This window comes from Colobus angolensis, unplaced genomic scaffold (genome assembly GCF_000951035.1).
Source record: "Colobus angolensis palliatus isolate OR3802 unplaced genomic scaffold, Cang.pa_1.0 Scaffold4, whole genome shotgun sequence".
Taxonomy (NCBI): domain Eukaryota; kingdom Metazoa; phylum Chordata; class Mammalia; order Primates; family Cercopithecidae; genus Colobus; species Colobus angolensis.
This window is the reverse complement of record NW_012117376.1, coordinates 15,516,202-15,539,092: the sequence shown is the minus strand read 5'-3', so window position 1 is coordinate 15,539,092 and position 22,891 is coordinate 15,516,202. Positions and strand designations below refer to the sequence as shown.

Here is a 22,891-nt window from a genome sequence, read left to right as displayed (position 1 = left end):
GGCTGGAATGCTTTCAGGGACTATCTTACCTATCGAGGGCTTGAGTGACTTGCCCAAAATAAGTTTGTGATAGAACAAGTGGTAGGAATTACTGTTTTGAGAATCTGGTGCTCTCTGTTGAGAAAGATCTGGAAGTTGTCTTAGAAGCGGAGCCTGAGACAGGCATGAAGTGATTTTTTTTTTTTTTTTTTTTTTTTGGTGGGGTGGGGAGTGTACTTCCAGAAAAACCTGTAAAAGAAGGAGGGAAGCAGAAGAGGAAAAGGAAAAATGCTGAGCAGGACCAGTCTCAGTCCAGCCTTGGCCTGACCTACAGTGGAAGAGCTGTGAGGCATAAACCACACTGCAGAGTTGAACTGGCTTTTTGGGCCTTGTATCAGTCATTGGCTTGGGAGGTGAAGGCAATTCCCAGGTAGGGGGCTCCATTCTTCCTGCAAGGGGATCTGAGTGGGACAGCAAATCAGCATCTACACCCAGGACAGACAGCCAGCGTGAACTTGCATGATCCGCCATCGCACAAGAGGGGAAAGTAATGATTAAAACACAATGTGCAGTCCTGGAAAGAGGGCTGGACCTGGGAGTCAAGTCTTCAGCATTTGAGATATGGTGGAGATAGGGTGGATAACCTCTGAGGTCTCTTGCCAGGACCAGTTACATAATTTTGCAGAGCCCAGTGCAAAATGAAAACACAAGACCACCTGTTAGAAAATTAATCAGAAAATTAATCATTTCGAGACGGCAACAGCAGAGTACTAAACCAGGTACAGGGTTCTGAGCATGGGGCCCTTTGTGACTGCATGGGCTGGCCACCCATGAAACCAACTCTGTCTCTGAGAGGGGATTGCAGGCTTTGGGACCAAGGCACTCCAGCCTGGGAGCCAGGCACAGCCTGAGGCTGTGCTGAAAGCAGAGGAGGAAATGTGACCCAGGAACTGCATGCCACGGACCAGGACAGGGAGGGCTGGAGGACAAAGAGGGAGTGGGTTAGTGAGCCTGGAAAGAATGTGGCTCTTCCCACAGTGCCTCTGGGGTCTTGTGCATCAAGTACCCATCTAATGAGCAAACTCACTGAATATACCGTGTGTGTGTGAGAGAGAGAGGAGAGAGAGTGAGAGAGACAGAGACAGAGAGACAGAGACTAAAATAGAAGAAAGCTGCCAAAGTGCTGGAGGGCAGGAGTCAGAGGAGAAAGAGGCCCATTCTGCCCATTCTTGCTGAAAAGAGGCTTTGCAGAGGGGCTTGCCTGGGAACCATGAACTGGAAAGGGGGTCAGGGTGAGGATTCTGAAGTTTGCCCTAGGGGTAGGAGCATATTTTAGGGGACGAGCGACACATCCCTCGGCTTCCAGAAGTCGTATGGGGCTAAACGTGGAGAGTAACAAGCAGGGAGACGCGACGAATATCAGGCTCAGGGATCTCCAAACGCAGCCAACTCCTCCCGGGGACACAGACCCCGCGGGGACACGGTCTCGACAGAGGGGAGTGTGCTCCGCGGGATCTGAGCTAACGCCCGTCAGCGCCCCGCCCACTCGAGGGCCGCCCTCCCCTTGCCACCCGGCTGGACCCGCCTCCTGACGGTGCGCGGAGGTGCGGCTCGGTGCGCAGCTGCGGAGGATCGATCGCTTCCGGGGGGCGGGTCAGCGGAAGTGAGGGCGGTAGAGGCTGGGCGGCCCACGGTGGAAGGAGGGGCCGTGAGGTGAGAGAGTCCCGGAGCCCGAGACTGAGGTGAGAAAGGTTCTAGGGCGGCGTGGAGACGGGAGCGCGGCCTTCCAGCCCATTAGTAGACTGGGTCTACGTGCCAGGCGCTGTGCGGAGCTCGCGGCTCCTGTTCCCGCGCGAGTTCTCGCGGGAGCCGCTGGTGTCCGTTTCACTTAGCCTGGGGGAAACTGAGTCCCCGAAGGGTAGTTGCTCGTCGGAGTCCCCCAGCAAACAGTGACCAAGCTAGACCTGAGACTTCTAGTCTCGGCTTCGCTGCTTAACGGGCCGGGCTGTCCCGCCGCGCATTCTGAGACCTGGCCGCGGCTCGGAGGCTTCCGCGCACTCGGGTCCAGGGCCTGTGGGTCCAAGGGCCGCTGGGCAGGCGGCGAGGACTTGGCCGACCTTGGCCCAGGTCGGGGCGGCTGCCGCGGGGGAGGGGCGCCGCGCCCTGACCTGTCCCCGCAGGGAGAGGGTCCACGCGGGTCTCCGGGCGCTGCTACGCGCGGCAAAGTTTGACTGAGCGCGGCGGCCTCCGTGGGGTCCCCCGGGACCAGGGGTGCTGAGCGGGGCCCTGCGCTGGAGGAGCTCCCGGTCTCCTGAGGGGGACGCCTGTCAATAGACAGCAACGGCAGCCTCGGTGACAAGACCCACCGGTGCTGCCAGAGTACGGGGGAAGATCTTCTAGCCAGTGAGACTTGGGGGCGGGGTGACAGCTGAGTTGGTGTTCTCCTTCATTCGTTTAGTTAGTTCAGCGCGTTGAAGCGCTCACTGTGTCCTAGGCAGATACCGTGCTGTGCGCGGGGATCACAGTTATCTAGTTCCTCTCGCGAGGACTTCGAGGGACAGGCAGGGTGCTGCGGAGCGCACAGGAAAGGACCTGACCCTGTCGCAGGGAAGGAAGGTGATGCTTGAGCTGAGCTCTGAGGAATGAAGAAGAATGAGCTCGGTGAAGGGGTGCTGGTGTTTGATGCAGGGCTCAGAGGTGGGCCCAGTGTTGGGGGTTGAGGACCAGTGTGACTGGAGGGCAAGGGGAGAGCAGGAGGGCTGGCTGCGAAATGTGCAGGCCTTGGTACTCGGTGAGTGTGGTCTAGAGAGGGCAGAGAAAGATGGGTTTGGGACTGATTGTGGATTTTATCCTGTGTTGGCTTTAGTAAGCCAGTTTTAAACGGAAGAGCGAAGAGCGATGTGATTAACAGTGTGTTTGGGAAGGATTCCTCTGGCTGTGTGTGAGGGTTAGGCCCAGCTGGGTCTTTGGAGGTAAGGTCGGAGAGAAAGTGGCAGTAAGCACTGTTAGTGCAATTCGCGGCCGACACGGACATTCAGCACAGAGCCTGGCACACAGAGGGACTCTGATAATAAAGGCTTGAACTGAGCCGAGAAGATGGAGCCCAGGCAGGAGGTTGCAGGACCTAGACCAGGCTTTGGGTGCTTTCCACTGGCATGACCACTGAGTAACCTTAGACAAGTGCCTTCCCCTCTCCAACTTCCTTTCCCCATGTGTATCGTAAAGTGAGTGACCCCTCCTCTCCTACGGGTAGAAGAGGGGACCCTCCACGGGAGGTCTCCAGAAAGAGCTGCTTTGTCAGTCTAGTCTGTCCCCCGTTCAGAGCCTGTCCAGGGCTCCCCAGTGACTTCTCACCCGGACCTCATGACTTGACCCCTACTTTAGTAGCTTTATTATGCTCTGCTCCTCTTTCCACATCCTTCACCCTCCTGCGCTGGACCTGTGCTCTTGCTGTTTTGTCTTCATTTCCTACTCCCTGGAAAATCACTACAGGGCACTAGGGCCAGAGCTGTGACCTCATCTGGCCACCTGCCTAGTGATATTCAGCCTTTGCTAGAAGTACGTATTCATGTCCTATCACTCTGCTGGACAGCGAGTTCCTCGAGAGCATGACTGTGTCTAACTCCCCCCATAGCGCCTACAGTGCCCAGCACAAGGCCTGGCACAAGTGGGTACTGTTGGTGTTTGATGAACAAGTGAATGAATGAGCACACTGCATCTGCTCACCAGGCAAGAACTGCTATGAAGAGCAGTCAGATGTCACCTCACCCATCTGTGTCATGTTTTAACAATTCATTAAGCACTCAACCCCATTTCACTCACTGACCCTTAAGGTAGCCTCCAGTGGCAGCTTTTCCTGTCCCCTTTTTCCAGATGGAAAAACCAGTGTTCAGCAAAGTTAAATAACTTGCCTGTAGCTACAAAGCCAGAAGGTGGCTGAGCCAGGATAAACTTTTTTGGCTCTTTTCCTCTATAGCTCGGGAGACTGAGATTGGCATGAGCTGGTGTTTGTTCTCCTATTTTCTCTGATCTCTCCCCTTGCAAGGGCCCAGCAGTGCTTTTACATCTCATCTTCAAGAATGAATCCTGGTCTTGGATAGTACCTATAACTTGGCTCGATGAGCTTTCTAGCTACCTCAAGGGTTCTATTTGCATCTTCAGAGAAGTCTTGGTGTTAGTCATGGTTCTGCAGGGCCCGGTTTTGTGGGGCTTGTGTGACCATTGAATCCCCGCTGTGGGGGGTTGTTTCACAAGAGGGAAATCTGGTGCTCCTCCAGATGGCCTGATATGAAGGAGTCACGCCTCCCACCTCCCGGAGCTGCCCTGTGGCTGCCTTGTCCTTCAAGTGCAGGAGCTGGTTCACGTGTCGGGAATGGAAGCCAGTGTGGTAAGGGGCATTCCCACGGCAGGGGTACGGTGGGGGAAGGTTGGGTGCTGGGCCTGCTGGGGTACAGTATAAGGTTCTGAGACTCTCCAGTTGAGCACTCCTTTCTCCAGAGGCCTGGAATTGGAGCAAGGCCACCATTTCACTCCCTCTCCCTAAGAAGAACCAACTATGATCCTGGGGCACTTCAGGAGTCAGTGTATGTCTGCCTTTCTGTACAGAGGGCTGGAAGGAAAGCCTGGATAATCTCTACACTTAGCTACTTCCTCTTCCCTTCACTGACCCTCCCAACATTGACTGCCTTAGCAGCAACAGGTATTCCCTTGGGTGGCTGGCCAGGGTGTATGTAGGCTGGCAACTGGGGAACCTGCCCTCACTATAATTGAGAGTTGACTTGCCCCTAGAGTGTGCCCTGTCCCTAGGTTTGTGGAATTCAGTCTCCCTGCTAGAGAGGAGAGGACAGGGACGGTAGTTGGATTCAGTCTCTGAGGTTGTGACTGTCTCTCTTTCTTTGCTCCAGACCATACCAATCTGGCAAAACAAGCCGCATGGGGCTGCTCGAAGTGTAGTAAGAAGAATTGGGACCAACCTACCCTTGAAGCCGTGTCCCCGGGCGTCCTTCGAGGTGAGTATGTTGGAAGGGCAGGAGGGTAGAGGCTCAGAGTGCTGCTTCTGTGCCCCAAACCCCTTGGTACTGCCCAAGTAGGTTGTTTCCTGGTCACTTTTCATTCTGTTATGAAATATTTGTTAAATGCTTAGAATAGGTCCTGGTCACTGTGCCTTCCTGAGTGCATACAAACCTGAGACCACAAGGAACCTGACAGGTCTCCACATGGGACAGTGAGTGTTGTGATTTTTGAGTTGAACTCTGCTTTTCTTCACCAGCCCTAAGAATTGGCCATGTCGCCAGTATTTTTATTTATTTTATTAATTTTTTAGATGAGGTCTCCCTATGTTGCCCAGGCTAAGTCTTAAACTCCTGGGCTCAAGCAGTCCTCCTGCCTCAGCCTCCCATGTAGCTGGGATTACAGGCACGAGCCACCATGCCCAGCTCCACTATTTTTAGTGTTTCTCTGAGGCCATAATTCCTCAGCCTGCTCTTTTTGGCCAATCTGGGCATCCTTTACTGGGGTACTTCGGTCTTACCTCTGTGTCTAGGGATCCTTTAGCACCCACTCTGCAGCAGAGATTCCTGCCTGGCCCAGGTTTCTTGAGACCCCTTCTGTAGTAGAAAGCGAAGTAGCATTTATTACTCCCAGCTGCCTCCCTCTAGGAACTAATGGTTAAGCACCAGCCCCAAACTATATGGTTCAGTTCTGTGCATTTGGGGAGCTGGGACACAGAATAAATACTTCTGCTTTCTACCCACACAGAGGAGATAGAAATATGTGCATAAAAGGATGTGGCCCAGGTAGAAACAGAAACGAAGGAGCCAAATCTGTATAAAAGACGCTAAGCAGCAGAGTCTGTAGGAATTGGATCTGGAATTAGACGAGGTGTCAGGGTTGGTATTAGGTCAGGAATGGAGTTGGAAGTATATGTGTTGCAGGGGTGGGGGGCAGGAAAAGCTGTCCCAGTATTCAGATTGCCAGCTATCCAGAATTCCCTAAAGGTCCTGGGCAGGAACTGGTCCTAACTGCCTCAGAAGCATCAGAAAAAAAAAGGGAGACAGCTAGGGAGCGTGGCTCACTCCATGGAGGCTGCCCCCACAGTTGGCTGTACCCTTTGGCCAAATGCTGGCAGAGACGGTCAAGGGCACAGGCTCTCACAGAGCAGGAATATATGTGAGTAGTATTAGTAATGCTAGATAACATTTACTGAGCACATACTATGTGTCAGGCACTGTGCTGAGTACTTTGTGTTTACTCATTTAATTGCCAAGAGCAAAGGAGCATTCAGCGCTAATCAGGAAAACAAATGGAGGCTTCCCCCGAATGGCCTGTTTTAGCACTAGTTCCTGGGTCAGTGGAAGTTCTTCTCTGTGTGACCTTGGAGTATCACTTCACTCCTGTGAGTCCCAGGTTTCCTATCTGAATGCAGGAGCTATCAATCCTGGATCCATCCACCATACCAAATAATTTGTAGCAGAAACAGCTGAATTTTACTTGTATGTAGATATGCATTTATTACTATTATTAAATTACTTTAAATATTAAGGGACTTACCAATTTATTTTGAAAATTTAAGCACATGAAAATATTAAAATTATGAAAAGTAAAAGGAAAATAAATTACCTATAATTACACAGTAATAATACAGTAACTATTAATGTCTTAGTGTAGTCCTCTCTTTTTCTAGATAGATGTTTTTTACTTTGTTGTAATCACAGTCAACATGATTGAATCCTAATTTTTCACTTTACTCAACATCTCTAGGTTGTTGCTCATTTGGGTTGAGCTATTTTAAGAAATCCTATTATGGTTCCTTTTGTATAATTAATTTCTTTTTATTTAAATCTAAATATATTCAAATTATCGGGTTTGTTTAAAACACCATTGCTGTGACAATGTCGATCTCAATTAGCTATACAGGATTATAAAGAGCTAGTCAGGAAAAATTTCCTATTGCTGTAACAGGTTGTTGATGACCTTGTACTTGTATTTTCACCAGAGGGCACAGTGGTTTTAGACAGTAGCCATCTCTATTAAAAGGTGACTCAGGCCTGTCCCACTGAAGACACAGAACTGTTTGTAATCCCATGGACTCTCATGCATCTGGCCTCTTTTTGTTTTTATTTTGAGACAGAGTCTGGCTCTGTTGTCCAGGCTAGAGTGCAGTGGCGCAGTCTCGGCTCACTGCAACCTCTGCCTGCCAGGTTCAAGCCATCCTCCCACCTCAGCCTCCTGAATAGCTGGGACTACAGGCATATACCACCATACCCAGATAATTTTTGTATTTTTCTTTTTGGTAGAGCAGGGTTTTGCCATGTTGCCCAGACTGATCTCAAACTCTTGGTCTCAAGCATTCTGCCTGCCTCGGCCTCCCAAATGCTGGGATTACAGGTGTGAGCCACCATGCCTGACTATCATCTGGCCTCTATTCAATGTTTTCGACCAGGAACCTTCTTCTGCCCCCTCTAGGAAGCCTTCCTGACTCCCAGTGCCAGATTAGTTACCCCTCCTGTGTATTCTGCAGTTTCTGATTGGCTTATCATGGCGTCTGTAAATGTTGATGAATTTTGCTTCTCCATAGACCCTGCCCAACATCTCTGACCTGTGTTTGAGAGATGTGCCCCCAGTCCCTACCCTGGCTGACATCGCCTGGATTGCTGCAGATGAAGAGGAGACATATGCCCGGGTCAGGTAGTTGAGGCAGTAGCTGGTCTGCTAAGGAATGGAGAACTTCCCAGAAGAGGTGGCAGGCAGCAAGGAGACAGGAATGAGAACTGTGGGGGCTCAGAGAGGAGCAAAACCTTACTGTGCTACTCTTATAGGAGTGGGGGAAGGAACTTCAGGAGCACAGTGGCCTGCCATTTCTAACTGACCTACTTGGTTTTCCCTGGTCCAGGAGTGATACGCGCCCCCTGAGGCACACCTGGAAACCCAGCCCTCTGATTGTCATGCAGCGCAATGCCTCCGTTCCCAACCTGCGTGGGTCCGAGGAGAGGCTTCTGGCCCTGAAGAAGCCAGCCCTGCCAGCCCTAAGCCGCACCACTGAGCTGCAGGATGAGCTGAGCCACTTGCGCAGCCAGATTGCAAAGATAGTGGCAGCTGATGCAGGTAGGAGCCCCTTTGCCAGGGCCAGAACATAACAGGCTGTTCCTTTCCCCTGGCTCTTGGGCAGGATAGGGGTAAAGAAAATGGTAGTCCTTGGTTTGGAGGTACTTAGGTTCCGGGCCCTGGAGTTATCTTGAAACCTGGCTAGCCTATAGTGCCTCTTAGATGGTTTCTACCAGCCATTTTGGGCTGAATGGTTTGGTTAGGAACAAAATCTTCACTTAACCTGTGACCTCAGGCAGAGTCCCTCCCTTAGCCCCAAAACTGACACCCTCTTCCAAGTGTCTTTAAGATCACATCTTACATAAGCCCACAGTAGCTTTTTTTTTTCTCCCTCAGTCTTGCTCTGTCGCCCAGGCTGGAGTGCAGTGGCACAATCTTGGCTCACTGCAACCTCTGTCTCCCAGGGTGCAAGCGATTCTCCTGCCTCAGCCTCCTGAGTAGCTGGGACTACAGGGATGGGCCACCAGGCCTGGCTAATTTTTTTTTTTTTTTTTTTTGAGGCGGAGTCTTGCTCTGTCGCCCAGGCTGGAGTGTAGTGGCACGATCTCAGCTCACTGCAAGCTCCACCTCCTGGGTTCACGCCATTCTCCTGCCTCAGCCTCCTGAGTAGCTGCGACTACAGGCGCCCGCCACCATGCCCAGCTAATTTTTTTGTATCTTTAGTAGAGACAGGGTTTCACCATGTTAGCCGGGATGGTCTCGATCTCCTGACCTCGTGATCCACCCGCCTTGGCCTCCCAAAGTGCTGGAATTACAGGCGTGAGCCACCGTGCCCAGCCATAATTTTTATATTTTTAGTAGAGACAGAGTTTCACCATGTTGGCCAGGCTGGTCTTGTATTCCTGACCTCAGATGACCCACCTGCCTCAGTCTCTCAAAGTGCTGGGATTATAGGCATGAGCCACCGAGCCTGGCCAGCTTTCCTTTTTTTGGAGACAGGATCCTGGGTCTTGCTCTGTTGCCCAGGCTGGAGTGCAGTGGCACAATCTTGGCTCACTGCAACCTCTGCCTCCCAGGCTCAAGCGATTCTCATGCCTCAGCCTTCTGAATAGCTGGAATTATACAGGTGTGCACCACCACGCCTGGCTGATTTTTGTATTTTTAGTAGAGACGGGGTTTTGCCATATTAGTCAGGCTGGTCTCGAACTCCTGGCCTCAAGTAATCCACCCAGCTCGGCCTTCTGAAGTGCTAAGATTACAGGCATGAGCCACCATGCCCGCTGGCTTTCCTTTTCTTTTTGTTTTTCAAACAGTCTCACTCTGTCACCCAGGTTGGAGTGTGGTGGCATAGTCTTGGCTCACTGGAACCTCCACCTCCCAAGTTCAAGCAATTCTCGTGCCTCTGCCTCCCGCGTAGCTGGGATTATAGGCGCACACTACCATGCTCAGCTAATTTTTTGTATTTTTAGTGGAGATATGGTTTCGCCATTGCCCAGGCTGGTGTCAAACTCCTGAGCTCAAGCAGTCTGCCTGCCTCAGCCTCCCAAAACGCTAGGATTACAGCCATTAGCCACCGCACCCTGCTTTCCTTTTCAATACAAGTAAACATATCCCCCACCACCACTGAGACTTACCCTTTTTAAGCACTTATCTTCCCTCGCCTTGTCGTTTCTACCAGGGATCACAAGTGGCTTTACCACTTCAGTTCTCATACTGCTAGTGACATTGTCCCCATGCCCCACCCTTCAAAGTGGCGAGTTGCATGACATTATGTTATGGTTTCTTATCTCAAATTAGTGGACTTTTTTGGTGGAAGGAGAATTTCATAAAGTTGGAGATTTTGGCCTTAAAAATACAGTGGCCGGGCACTGTGGCTCACGCCTGTAATCCCAACACTTTGGAAGGCTGAGGCGGATGGATCACGTGAGGTCAGGAGTTTGAGACCAGCCTGGCCAACATGGTGAAACCCTGTCTCTACAAAAAATACAAAAATTAGCCGGGCGTGGTAGCGTGTGCCTGTAATCCCAGCTACTTGGGAGACTGAGGCACAAGACTCATTTGAACCTGGGAGGCGGAGGCAGAGGCAGAGGTGGAGCTTGCAGTGAGCTTAAGTTGCACCACTGCACTCCAGCATGGGCAACAGAGTGAGACTGTCTCAAAAAAAAAAAAAAAAAAAAGGTCCATTATGCAAACAAGCCCTGTAACCCACCCCTCCAGCTTTCTGTCTACAGTTAAGGCAGAACCACTGGAAATGGATGGGAAGCCTGCCTTGACCAGAGGCATGGACAACCAACAGGTGGATCTCTCCCAAGATGCTCAGGGCTTATCTTCATATTCCTCCCATCCTCATTTTTTCACTCTGCATTGACTCAGAGTCATAGCTCTAAAATTTATCAGTTGGTAGGACACATGAAAATCATGGTATTCTTTGAAATCTTCATGTATTTAATTTCTTCACATGGAAGTTTTATGAAGCATTGCACTGAAACTCCATTTATATTTCTTGGCTACTTTTTTGTCATCCAAGAGACAAACTGAAGTAACATGTTTTTTAGAAACATAGTTTTTAGTGTATTTAGTGTTTTCAAAGTATTTTTAGAAATGTAGAAATTAAGGAAATTCTCTCCACTGAAATTTGGGAAGGTTGGGAGGTCACCATTCTCGTTTTGCTCGGAACATGTCTTCTAGTTCACAGATAGCAAGATTCAAAGGAGCATAGTCAAAAGCACTAGCCTAGTTAGAGAAAAGGACAAATTCAGGCCTTAGCTATCACTGCTGCTTTGGCCTATGACAGGGCTATCACTCCACAGCCTATTGTGGAGTGGGAGTTTTAAATGCCAAGGCCTTTATGGGCTGGGTTTTCCTGCCCTCCTGGAACACTGGAAAAGCCCAGTGCTTCTATAGCTTTCTGAGCCCCTGAGTGAGAGGCATAGTGGAATGACCCTCCAGTGGCTACAGATACCATCCTGGCACTGTCATGGTGTCAGCCCAGGAAATGAATGTTCAGTAGGCAGGGCTGTGGGGAGAAGATATTCCTACTGTGTTCTAGCCCCAATGTCCATCCATGCCTGTTGTTTTCTCTTTCAGCTTCGGCTTCATTAACGCCAGATTTCTTATCTCCAGGAAGTTCAAATGTCTCTTCTCCCTTACCTTGTTTTGGATCCTCATTCCACTCTACAACTTCCTTTGTCATTAGTGACATCACCGAGGAGACAGAGGTGGAGGTCCCTGAGCTTCCATCAGTCCCCCTGCTTTGTTCTGCCAGCCCTGAATGTTGCAAACCAGAACACAAAGCTATCTGCAGTTCGTCTGAAGAGGATGACTGCATCTCTTTGTCCAAGGCCAGCAGCTTTGCAGACATGATGGGTATCCTGAAGGACTTTCACCGAATGAAACAGAGCCAAGATCTGTAAGTATCTGATGAGGAGCTCTAGTATCTATTTACTCTGAGTTGCCCATGGCCAATGATCTATTGCAACATCCTTACATAGTAAGTTCGTAGTAGTACCGTATGTTATGTCATTCATAAAGCTTGCTGACTACCTGCTTGCCAGTGCCTGGGGCCCCAGTTTGGGGAAAGAGCAAAACACTTTACATTTATTGGGTTAGGTCTCCCCAACCAAATATGAGGCTAGTAGGGATTTTTACAAGATGGCTCATCTAATCCAACTTCTGTCCTCAGGTGGCTTTACCACTTCAGTTCTCATACTGCTAGTAACAATGTCTTCATGCCCCACCCTTCAAAGTGAGGGGTTGCATGACATGTTTTGTTATGTTTTCTTATCTCAAATTGGTAGGCTTTTTTGGTGGGAGGAGAATTTCATAAAGTTGGAGATTTCTACTTTAAAATACAGTGGTCCATTGTGCAAACCAACCCTGCATATTCAGTGATTTGAGAACAAGGCTTTTGAGACTCGCCAGTAGTTCCGAAACCTAGCTGCCCATCAGAATGGCTCGGATTTGTTAAAAATACACCTTTAACTTAATAAAGTAGAACCCCAAGGAGTGGAGCTCTAGGTTTTTCCGATGGAGTATGAGGGACTTTGGGGAATACCTACCTTGAAAAACTTTATCTGGCAAAGAAGCCTCAGGGAGTCACCCCATTACATAGTGTTTCTCCAGTTGTGGGTTGTGGTTTCAGCAGCTGCACAGGACTCACCAGAGGAGCTTGGTTTGAATGTAGGTTCCTGGGCATTTGAGAGCCAGAGCTTGATGGCCAGCGCCCAGCTTGTGCAGCTCTGTTAATGCAGATGAAAAACTGTTTTTGGGGACAGGGAAGTGAGGTCTTCTCCTGAGTTGATGTTAAGTTCCCGTTAAAGGGAAAGTTACTTGCCCTGGATCCCTTTTTGTCTCCTGGGATCCATTTCCCTCTGAAAAGTAGACCAGGCTAAGTGACTCCCTCATTGCCTCCTGGCAGTTGACCCATTTAGGGAAGTCACTCTTAACCTTCCTTCACTGGCCCTAGTCAGGTTGGTCATACTCACCCATATCTCTTTGGTCTTCCACGTTCCTAAATTCAGTTGCTGCTGTTTTTGGTCTTCTCTGAGCTGTTTTCTTTTGAACACAATGTTTTTTTAGGTTGACTCTCAAACTTTCTCTTACTTGCCTTTTGGACCAAATTAGATTCAAGACCCTTATTGCCAGCCCCCTCCTCCCACTTGTGTCTTCGGATCAGAAGGAGCTGGGTCAGTGAATAAGAATGGGAAAGTACCCCAGTCAGCAAAGGTTCAGATATGTCACCAACCAAACGCAGTCCGTCTTGTTGCTTTGAAGGTTGAATAATCAGTCTTGGCTCTTATATTTAGCTTACTCCCCAGTAAAACACCTTCTTGAGGATGAATGTATATAAGTTCACTAGGATTTCAAGCAACTATTTTCCAGGTATCTAGGATCCTCTTACATGATGTATCAGATAACTTGGGCCTACTTCAGTCTGGAGTTGGTTCTGTTCCCATGCGTTTCTTGTGTGAAAGTTTTGCTCTAATTCTGGTTCTCATAAAAAATCATCTCCCCTGAAGGGGAGACCAGGAAGTAGGAAATCCCAAGCACACCTTTTCCCCAGAACTATTAAGGGTCAGAATAGCCAGGAGTCATCAGTCACTTCCCCTGCTGACCCTCTGGGGAAATGCTACTAAGAAAACAGGGCCAGAAGGCAGAAGCAGAAGCTTAGCCACCAGCGGCCAACTCTAACCGATTGATGGTCCTTTACTTTGCCCACACTTTATAGCTATTTCAGGAAATAGTAAAGCATTCTAGTTAAGAGAAGAGATCTGGAACCAGCTAGTTTGGTTTTGAACTCTGGATTCACCGCTTACTTGCTCAGTGACTAGTGACCTTGGGCAACTTGTATAACCTTTCTGTGCTTCAATTTCCTTATCTGTGAAAGGGAATTGTAATAGCACCTACCTCGTAAGATTGTTGTGAGGATTCCATGAGATAATGTATTCAAATATATACAACACTACCCAGGAAAGAGTAAGTACTCAAGCTATTATTGTGTCTCTAGGAACCGGAGTTCACTGAAGGAGGAAGACCCTGCTGTGCTTATCTCTGAGGTCCTACGAAGGAAGTTTGCTCTAAAGGAAGAAGATATCAGTAAAAAAGGAAACTGACAACCCTCAGCTCTGCAAACTCAGTCTCATGCTCCTGGAATACCTTCAATAGCTGCCTTCCTCACCACAGATGTTTCTGCCTCTAAAGGAGAAATCTTCTGCAACAGTCTTGCTGACAAGCTAGAGCTTGGACTGAAAGAGAAGAGCTGGATTATATGTTTCCCAGACTTCAAACCCTAGCAGAAGCTAAGGCTTGTGATTTGACCTGAGACATTTGTTTCAGGTAATCGTGTAGAACGAAGTATCTCTGTTTAAAGGGTAAGAGAGAAATTGTTTCTGGTTTTTCCTTGCCCGTGTGAAAACAGGTCCGAAATGACTGACTGACTTCACTGCATTAGACCCTATAACTGGTCTCACAAGACACTTTGTGCCCAGCTGTCACTCACTCTCAGCAGCTTCCTTGCAGCAGAGCAGGGCTGAGGGGAAGGGGCTATAAATGTTTGTATACATGTTCACAGGGCATGGAAAATCTTATGCTGCTGCATCATAAACGTACACCAATGCCCAGCAATCATCCTTCTCATTTCCTTGTCTAGATGTAGAGGTCAGGCTGCTGAACCAGCCAACACATGGGCTACTGCTGGGAAGCCTGGGCTGTTTTTTTTCTTAAACACATTTTATATTACTGAACAACCAAATCTACCCTCCATGGCCCTGAGGCCTTATCAGTTCCACTGATTAAAAACTTTCTCTTTCACGGACTTTAAGCCCGGTAGGAAAGAGAAAGGAGGAGGGGGAAAGAGCATACCATCTTTCTTCCAGGCCCTTGACTGCTCCTTTGGGTTGGGCCAAGGTTTGTACCTACCACACCATGCATGACTCAGATGCCCTCAGGTCCCTTTCTCTATGGTATGTATACTGTGTGTGTTTGGGTTGAAGTACTACCTGACATTAAAGGGAGGACTTGGAGAGAGAATGCATTTGCTGTGTCCATCTCTTGAGTTGTGATTACCCAGTATCCTTTAGGGGATAGGATTACTGTTCATTTTAAAGTATATGAACTTAAACAGGCTACTGGCTTCTCCTCTTTCCTTATAAGGTCCTGCCCTTCTAGGGGGTTTCTTCCCCCTTTCTGTAGAGATTTTGCCCTATACTCTTTTTCTTTTTTTTAGAAACAGTATCTAGCTCTGTAATGCCCAGGCTGGAGTGCAGTGGTGGGATCATTAGCTAACTGCAGCCTCCAAACTCCTGGGCTCAAGCGAGCCTCCCACCTTAACCTCCTGAGTAGCTGGGACTACAGGTATGCACCACCACACCCAGGAAATATTTTAATTTTTTTGTAGAGATGGGGTCTTGTATGTTGCCCAGGCTGGTCTTGAACTCCTGGTCTCAAGGAAACCTCCCACCTCAGCCTCCCAGAGCATTGAGATTACAGACATGAGCCACCGCACTAAGCCCCATACATTCTTAAAAAAGCAGGTCTTCCAGGAAAATGACCAGAGAGATGACATAGAACACAAAAGTAGAATTTAACATTTAAATTAGGCCAGGCACAGTGGCTCACACCTCTAATCACAGCACTTTGGGAGTTCAAGATCAGCCTGGGCAACAAAGCAAGACCTCATCTCTACAAAATATTTTAAAAATTAGCTGGGCATGGTGGCATGTGCCTGTAGTCTCAGCTACTCAGGAGGCTGAGGTGGGAAAATCACTTGTGCCCAGGAGGTCCAGGCTGCAGTGAACTGTGTTCATGCCACTGCACTCCAGCCTGGGCAACACAGCAAGACCATGTCTCAAAAAACTAAAATTTAAGTTAAAAAAAAAGAGCAGTTCTATCTTATAACCTGCAAGTTTGTCCCCTAGAGATTGTTTAAGCCTCTTAGGTACCATATCAACAACAAAGGATAATGCCTTGGGTAGAAGACAGGTCAAACTAGACTCTGGTTCAGATCAGACTCAGGGCAATGACAGCATATACTATTACAGTTGCATTTTCAAAAATAAAATTGATAATGGTTTAATTACCAATTATCACAAGAGCCACTTTATAAACATTTATTTGGATTCATAGTTTTACAAAGATTCCCTCCTATCTTGTGGGAAAAGGGTAACAGTCACATCCTGATTGTTATAGAGCTCAGGCTTTTTAAGGGGGATATTTAAACATAGAGTATATAACTTTATTTTTTTTTTTCTTTTTTTTTTTTGAGACGGAGTCTCGCTCTGTCACCCAGGCTGGAGTGCAGTGGCCGGATCTCGGCTCACTGCAAGCTCCGCCTCCCAGGTTTACACCATTCTCCTGCCTCAGCCTCCCGAGTAGCTGGGACTACACGCGCCCGCCACCTCGCCCGGCTAGTTTTTTTGCATTTTTTAGTAGAGATGGGGTTTCACCGTGTTAGCCAGGATGGTCTCGATCTCCTGACCTCGTGATCCGCCCGTCTCGGCCTCCCAAAGTGCTGGGATTACAGGCTTGAGCCACCGCGCCCGGCCGAGTATATAACTTTAAAGTGCTGTACAGTTACCACAAAAATAAAATAAGAAACTAGCACCATTCTGCCTCTCTTCTGCCCACACCTGGGTTGTGGGGAGATTTGCTAATCACTCAAAAAAAGGGTCAAGAGTAATCATCCCAAGCTTAGGTCGAAGTGGGTTAAGATCAGCCAGAGATTAAAAGCTCACACATCTGGCCAGGCACGGTGGCTTACACTGTAATCCCAGAACTTTGGGAGGCCGAGGCGGGCAGATCACGAGGTCAGGAGATGGAGACCATTGTGGCTAACACGGTGAAACCTCGTCTCTACTAAAAATAGCAAAAAAAAATTAGCTGGGCTTGGTGGCATGCACCTGTAGTCCCACTACTCGGGAGGCTAAGGCAGGAGAATCGCTTGAATCCAGGAGGCAGAGGTTGCAGTGAGCTGAGATCGCACCACTGCACTTCAGCCTGGCAACAGAGTGAGACTCCATCTGAAAAAAAAAAAAAAAAAAAAAAAAAAAAAACCTACACATCCATAAGCAAGGTCCCAGTCAGACATCTGGAGGGCTCTGTGCAGGCTAAGTAAAAGGCGCTTTCATGGAGAGAGAAATACCCACCGTGCTGCCTCAGTGTTCATCATAGACTTGTTCAGGGAATTTACCAGCCACCATCTTCCTGAGGGAAAGCCATGATGCCAAACCCAGTGTCTTAACAATGGTACTGCCCTTTATTTACATAGGGAAGATGCTCAGTAATGATAACTCCATCCCATGCCACCTTCCCACCTAAACAAACTCACTCGTCTCTCCACCCACAACTATATTTTCCTACATCTCTGTCATTTCAAGGTACTTTTAGGAACAAAGCTTCAAAACATTTAGAATTGGTGCCTGATAACTTGATTACCTTCAGAGTCCTGGGTAAAGAGCAAATCAGGCTTCAGATTTTGAGTTGGCCTATCCTCCTGGCACTGAGCCCAGGAACTGTCAGGAAACGGCCCTAAGTCACAATTCCAGTTATTCGTTACATCTTGAAAAGGAGCTCTAGTGTTGTGGGCAATGACCCGCTGACCTTGAGAATCTTCAGTGAAAAGCTGACTCCAGGAGTCCTTGTCATTGTTTTCATTGTCCCAGGAAAACAAAGAAACCGGACAAGAGCTTTGTTTCACTGATTCTATGTTTTCTCCATTCCAGGATTCCCTGTATGTTTGAAGGAGGACAGGGGCCTGCCTGTTTTCTTTGGCAGACATCTTTCTTTCCAATTTAGTCTTGCCTAAGGGCTGATAGCATTTGTCCCCAGGTAGTTTGGTGTGTTTCTCCATACTCTGATAGTTCTTCTTAGACCCATGAAGCCATTCCCATTTCCTGGCAGAATCCTCTTTTTCTTCCTTTTGGTCTAGCAAACAAGAACTTTCCAAGTCCTCGGTGAAGGAAAAAGCCAATGGGGTATTACTCTCTCCAGCACAGTCTAGAGTATCAGACTGGAGCAAAGATAGCTCAGTTCTGTGGTGGCCAGAAGTCTGGAGGGACTGAGGAGAGAGTCCAGCTTCCTGGATGTCTACAGTGGTTGAAGTGGCTAAAGGGGATGCCATGCAATCATGTGCTAAGCCTGGGATCAAATGGTCTAGCTGGGTCGCATTTTTCTTGGACTCTTTGTTGAGCTGACTTTCTGTATGAGATGAAACACTCTTCTGGTCACTACCATTTGTCTTTCCTAATAAAACAGGAATGAACAAATATTATTCTGCAGAAAAACTGCCCTAAGCAGGATTCAGTTGACTTTTCCTGAAATCAGTATCAGCTACTCTTACTACCTAGTGCAGGAGTCTTAGCCTCTTCACATAACTTTGTAGCCAATCTTCCTGTTTTCAATCTTGCCAGTCTCTCATGAATGAACTCTAAAACATCAGATCTTATATTCCCTACTCAAATACACGGATACTTCCCATCACCTACCTAATAAAGTCAAACATCACATACAGTCAGACCACAGCCTACTTTACCAGCTGAGTTTTCATTTGTAGGTTTGTTTAACACAGGGCACATCAGTTTTGCTTTTGTTTTTTATTTAATGTGGTTTTTACTAAATGATGATCCTGGCCAAATATACATTCCTGGACATTATCCTTAAAGAAACATGCTAAACACATAAAAGTTTTGTAAGGTCTTAAAGATGACATTAACCATCCAACTCTGAGAAACCTGGTGACAGTGTGAAAAATGTGGGTCCTCCACTCCCCAGGCATTTCATTGGAAAGGGAGTGAAGACACAATTAGGATGCTAAGTCAGTCAGTACGTAGAATAGTGAAACAACTACTAGTGTCCAGCCTGTTAATTTTATCAGGCATAGAGTGCAATCTCTTCTGCCTTAAGATAAGGATGGAGGACATGGAATTCCCAACTTGGCTCAAATTATATCAAGATCTAATTATAAAAACAAAGCAGAATAACTCCAGTAAGAATTATACTGCAGAAACTAGGTTTTGTGAGAATTCTCAACTTTTCCTTAGAATTCAATATAGATTATAAAATACACCAGAATTTATAAGTGGAAAAAGTTTTTTTTGTTAATTTTTTTTTTTTTTTAAATTTAAATCTGCCCTTACAAAAAACAAAAGAGTATAAGTTTTTTTGTTTGGAGGAGGGAGAGGGCATTTTGAAGGTTTAGGCAAAGCAATCCTGAGAATCACACCCAGCATTAGAGCACTCTTCCCAACACCCTCCAAGTAGCAGGAACCCTGCTGCTTAAGACCCAGCCTGCTCTGAGTCAGCTGCTCCCCTGAACAGGGACCTGGAAGCAAAGAACTGCCAAAGGATGAGACAAACCAACTTTATGTGAGGCTTTCTAAGAACAAGCATCTTTGAACCTTGCACTAATTTGAGAAACTTCACACAAAAATATCAATTATCAATTAACCTTAGACATTGTGGCCAACCCAAGAGATATACCTCCTAGCTACTGGCAGGGCAACTCCCCAGTGCACCTCCAACTCCCAAGTACACCTTTCCTGACTGCTCTGTCAGCGAATACAAATATTTAAGTTGAGCAAAACAGAACCAGAAAAGTATGTTTGTAGAAGCACACATATATTGCTTTTCAAAAGGCAACGACTTCTTATGTTTTATAACCTCTTCTAATAGGCTAAGTTTAACATAATGCACTGGTTTCACCATTTCTCATAAATGTTCTAACATGGACAAATGAACACAGTCCTTTTTTGCTCTGGATAATGAAGTATTCCCATATGGGTCACCATACCTGGCTGCAAGGTGAAGAAGGAAGCAATGCTTCTCTGGTGAATGCCTGTAGATGGAGCTCTTCTTTGAGTAAAATAAATACTAGCCTTTCTTTCTCCAGGAAGGAGTGTTAGCATTTTGGTGCCTGGTTTGATTAAATGTGTCTGAGAAAAGAGAGAAAAAAGAATAATGAGCCTATTAATATTAAAAGACAGACAGTAGAGATTCAGTACATACCAGTGATCCTCTGAGAAACACACTAGACCCTCTGTACTCCACTTATAGCCTATTCTCAAGGTAGTTGGTGCTGGATATCATCTTCCATTTCCAGCCATCCTAACGGTCTTTTTCTCAGGAATCACATAGTCCAATGATAGCCCAATCTTTCTGCTTCCCCATGGAAATCAGTCAGGCTGACTAAACAAACAGGATTTGTTAACAGGATGGCAGAGATGATGCTCTTTTATATTTAAGGATAATTAATGATTCTACATCAGCAGCAGTTGATGCATTTTCAGTAGTTTTTAAGTAGTCACATAGTGGTGGTGAAGAGCATGGCTCAAGAATCAGTCCTGGCCGGGCGCGGTGGCTCAAGCCTGTAATCCCAGCACTTTGGGAGGCCGAGACAGGCGGATCACGAGGTCAGGATATCGAGACCATCCTGGCTAACACAGTGAAACCCCGTCTCTACTAAAAAAAATACAAAAAACTAGCCAGGCGAGGTGGCGGGTGCCTGTAGTCTCAGCTACTCGGGAGGCTGAGGCAGGAGAATGGTGTAAACCCGGGAGGCGGAGCTTGCAGTGAGCTGAGATCCGGCCACTGCACTCCAGCCTGGGCGACAGAGCGAGACTCCGTCTCAAAAAAAAAAAAGAATCAGTCCTAGTTCTGCCACTGCCACTTTGCTATGTGACCTTCTCCAAGTTGCTTAATCTCATTCTCAGGTGTCAAATGGGCACAATAATAGTACCTATCCCTATGGCAGTTATGAAAATTTAGTAAGGCCGGGCTCATGCCTGTAATCCCAACACTTTGGGAGGCCGAGGCAGGCGGATCACCAGGTCAGGAGTTTAAGACCAGCCTGACCAATATGATGACACCCTGTCTCTACTAAAAATATAAAAAATTGCCAGGCGTGGTGGCAAACGCCTGTAGTCCCAGCTCCTTGGGAGGCTGAGGCAGAAGGATCGCTTGAACTCGGGAGGCAGAGGTTGCAGTGAGCCGAGACTGCGCCACTGCACCCCAGCCTGGGTGATAGAGTGAGACTCCATCTCAAAAAAAAGAAAGAAAGAAAATTTAGTAAATTTATTCACATAAAAGGCTTACACAGTTCCTGGCACATAGAAAACATTCAGTAGCAGTTGGCTAATATTAAGAGAAGCTGTGAAACAGCACCAGTCTCACTACACTTTAACTCAGGCACTTTTATCCTTTAGAGAATGGAACTGGAAGATAGGCAAGAGAAGTTTGAGAAGTGAGTTGTCAACTAACTATAAATATAACCTCATCCTTATTTAATGTGATTTGTTTTTATTTCTAGTTGCTTGTTACAGAATGCCTGAGAAATAGGGCGAATAGGATTATATTCAATTCAGTTTTGCTGTGTCTGCCAAAATACAAATAAGATTTGCCAATATTCATGCAGCAAGTTAGAGGTAGGCCTGAAACTTGAAGCCAAGTTATTTATTCTAACTCAAAGTTGACTTCATTTTTACATTTGGAACCTAAGTTGTAGTTTAAGTGGTTAAAAGAAGAAAGAAATCGTGGAGGTAAAATTCATACTTCAACATGTATTACTGGTACAGAATCTTCTCTTCCACCACATACAACTAGAAAACTGGATCAAAGATACATGAAAAAATTGATATAAACAGCAGACAATAGGCAGTAAAGAATTGTGATCCTTGAGAAAAGGGAAACAAATAAGGTGAGCCCGATGATCATTCCAGCTTTCTGCCTGGAAGTGCTTTGCAGACCACAGTATACCTTTTTTTGATGAATTGAGTAGACTGAGATTGGAATTTGTGGAAACTGAGGTGGCTGAGATTTGCAGCGCAGAGAAAGACCTCCAGAGGGGAGACCTCCGCATGGGGATCCCTTTAGTCCGTTACTGAATACTAACCTACACATGTGTTAGGTGAAACCCCACGAAGCCAGGCAATGAAACTGCAAACTGGAGTTGCAAGCTGAGCAATTCCCAGAGCTCACACAGGCTGGGAGACATCTGTGTTCCCACTATCTGGATAGGACGACCTTGAATACCAGGAACATTCATTAGAGCTCTAAGGAGAATCATCCTTTAGTAGTAGAGCTAAACTAGCCCTAGAGCAAAAACTATTCCAAACACTTACCTTAACAAAGCTTAAAAGCAAGCTTTGAAAGTATCAAGCTGACTAGCAAGTAACTACCTGCCAAAACATTTTTCAATTTTTTTTTTTTTTTTGAGACAAAGTCTCACTGTTGTCGCCCAGGCTGGAGTGCAGTAGTACAATCTCGGCTCCCTGCAACCTCCGCCTCCCAGGTTCAAGCGATTCTCCTGCCTCAGCCTCCCGAGTAGCTGGGACTACAGGCGCCAGCCACCTCGCCCGGCTAGCTTTTTGTATTTTTTAGTAGAGACGGGGTTTCACCGTGTTAGCCAGGGTGGTCTCGAACTCCTGTCCTCGTGATCCGCCCGTCTCGGCCTCCCAAAGTGCTGGGATTATAGGCTTGAGCCACCGCGCCCGGCCCTGGCCAATATTCTTTAAAGACAACAATATCCAGATACTTAATGTAGCACTTGTAATGTCTAGCGTGCAATAAAAAATTACTAGATATGTGAAGCAGAAAAATACTGTAATTGGGATAGGAGTGACCTGTTAATAGAAACAGACCCAGAAATGTGATAGATAAGAGAATTAGCCGACAAGTAATAGCTAACTTAAAATAGTTAGAATAAATATGCACAAGAATTTGAAGGAAAATATGAACATAATAAGAAAATAGAAGATATAAAAAAATTCAACAGATGAGCTTAACAGACTAGAGACTACAGAAGAAAATAAAAGTGAACCTGAAGACAATAGTAACACATATTACACAAAATGAAGCAGAGAGAAAAAAAATAACTGAAAAGGAAGAAGCAAAGTCTTAATCAGTGAGATACAAGGCATACATATAATTAGTCTCAAAAAAAAAAAAAACAATGTGGAGGGGGACAGAAAATATGTTTGAAGAAATAAGGGCCAAAAAGTTTTCCAAATTTGGTGAAAATTAACTGTAATATTCTTTTTCAAAGATAGCCAATACACGATCTCCCATTTCACATGTTCTTCTTATGTGACTATGACACTCTTCCCATCAAATGATGAAGTCCTTATTCCCTCACCTTGAACTTGGAAAGTACTTTGTGACTACTTTGACCAATAAGGTATGACAGAAGTAACAAACACTATACATGATTTCCAAAACTAAGTCATAAAAATGCCATGCACTTCTGCCTTGCTCTCTTGAGGTGCTCACTCTTGGGACCCACCCAACACATTATGAGGATGCACAAGCTGGCACATGGCGCTCTAAATTTTATAGAAGCCACATCCTAGATAGGTGAAATAATGCGGTTAGTATGCCAGCA

At 46.8% G+C, this 22,891-nt stretch overlaps 2 protein-coding genes and 1 pseudogene across 6 annotated transcripts; 1 reads left to right on the top strand and 2 right to left on the bottom strand.

Annotated features, from left to right (window-relative positions):
• Nucleotides 1-373: 373 nt before the first annotated feature.
• LOC105521464 lies at nucleotides 374-3,993 on the bottom strand (annotated as a pseudogene). The gene is made up of 4 exons (XR_001003272.1): nucleotides 1,944-3,993; nucleotides 1,792-1,882; nucleotides 1,449-1,601; nucleotides 374-440 (listed from the first exon to the last, which is right to left on the bottom strand). The product of XR_001003272.1 is annotated as an uncharacterized LOC105521464 (transcript).
• Nucleotides 1,594-14,554, top strand: MTFR1L (mitochondrial fission regulator 1-like). 4 transcript variants are annotated; one of them, XM_011955621.1, is made up of 7 exons: nucleotides 1,594-1,721; nucleotides 4,257-4,366; nucleotides 4,884-4,988; nucleotides 7,556-7,665; nucleotides 7,871-8,082; nucleotides 11,219-11,431; nucleotides 13,529-14,554. In XM_011955621.1, exons 2-6 carry the CDS (start codon nucleotides 4,352-4,354, stop codon nucleotides 11,383-11,385), a joined length of 609 nt encoding a protein of 202 aa, XP_011811011.1. In that variant the 5' UTR covers nucleotides 1,594-1,721; nucleotides 4,257-4,351; the 3' UTR covers nucleotides 11,386-11,431; nucleotides 13,529-14,554. The 4 variants fall into 4 exon arrangements, with proteins under 4 accessions (XP_011811011.1, XP_011811008.1, XP_011811010.1 ...); XM_011955618.1 differs by having other exon boundaries at nucleotides 11,110-11,431; XM_011955620.1 differs by lacking the exon at nucleotides 1,594-1,721 and adding an exon at nucleotides 1,885-2,106 and having other exon boundaries at nucleotides 11,110-11,431.
• AUNIP (aurora kinase A and ninein interacting protein) lies at nucleotides 13,656-19,445 on the bottom strand. Its single transcript, XM_011955622.1, has 3 exons — nucleotides 19,307-19,445; nucleotides 16,954-17,760; nucleotides 13,656-13,766 (listed from the first exon to the last, which is right to left on the bottom strand). The coding sequence occupies exons 1-3, from the start codon at nucleotides 19,419-19,421 to the stop codon at nucleotides 13,717-13,719; spliced, it is 972 nt and encodes a 323-aa protein (XP_011811012.1). The 5' UTR covers nucleotides 19,422-19,445; the 3' UTR covers nucleotides 13,656-13,716.
• Between the last annotated feature and the right edge of the window lie 3,446 nt (nucleotides 19,446-22,891).

What these genes read in the sequence shown, in the direction of transcription:
- MTFR1L (XM_011955618.1), top strand. An exon ending in GATAGTGGCAGCTGATGCAG is followed by an intron (nt 8,083 to 11,109) that starts GTAGGAGCCCCT and finishes TTTCTCTTTCAG; the next exon opens with CTTCGGCTTCATTAACGCCA. An exon ending in ATGAAACAGAGCCAAGATCT is followed by an intron (nt 11,432 to 13,528) that starts GTAAGTATCTGA and finishes TTGTGTCTCTAG; the next exon opens with GAACCGGAGTTCACTGAAGG.
- AUNIP (XM_011955622.1), bottom strand. Translation starts at nt 19,421, where the DNA reads ATGCTAACACTCCTTCCTGGAGAAAGAAAGGCTAGTATTTATTTTACT. An exon ending in CTTCTTCACCTTGCAGCCAG is followed by an intron (nt 17,761 to 19,306) that starts GTATGGTGACCC and finishes CTGTTTTATTAG; the next exon opens with GAAAGACAAATGGTAGTGAC. An exon ending in CTTTACCCAGGACTCTGAAG is followed by an intron (nt 13,767 to 16,953) that starts GTAATCAAGTTA and finishes CTTCTCTTTCAG; the next exon opens with TCCAAGCTCTAGCTTGTCAG.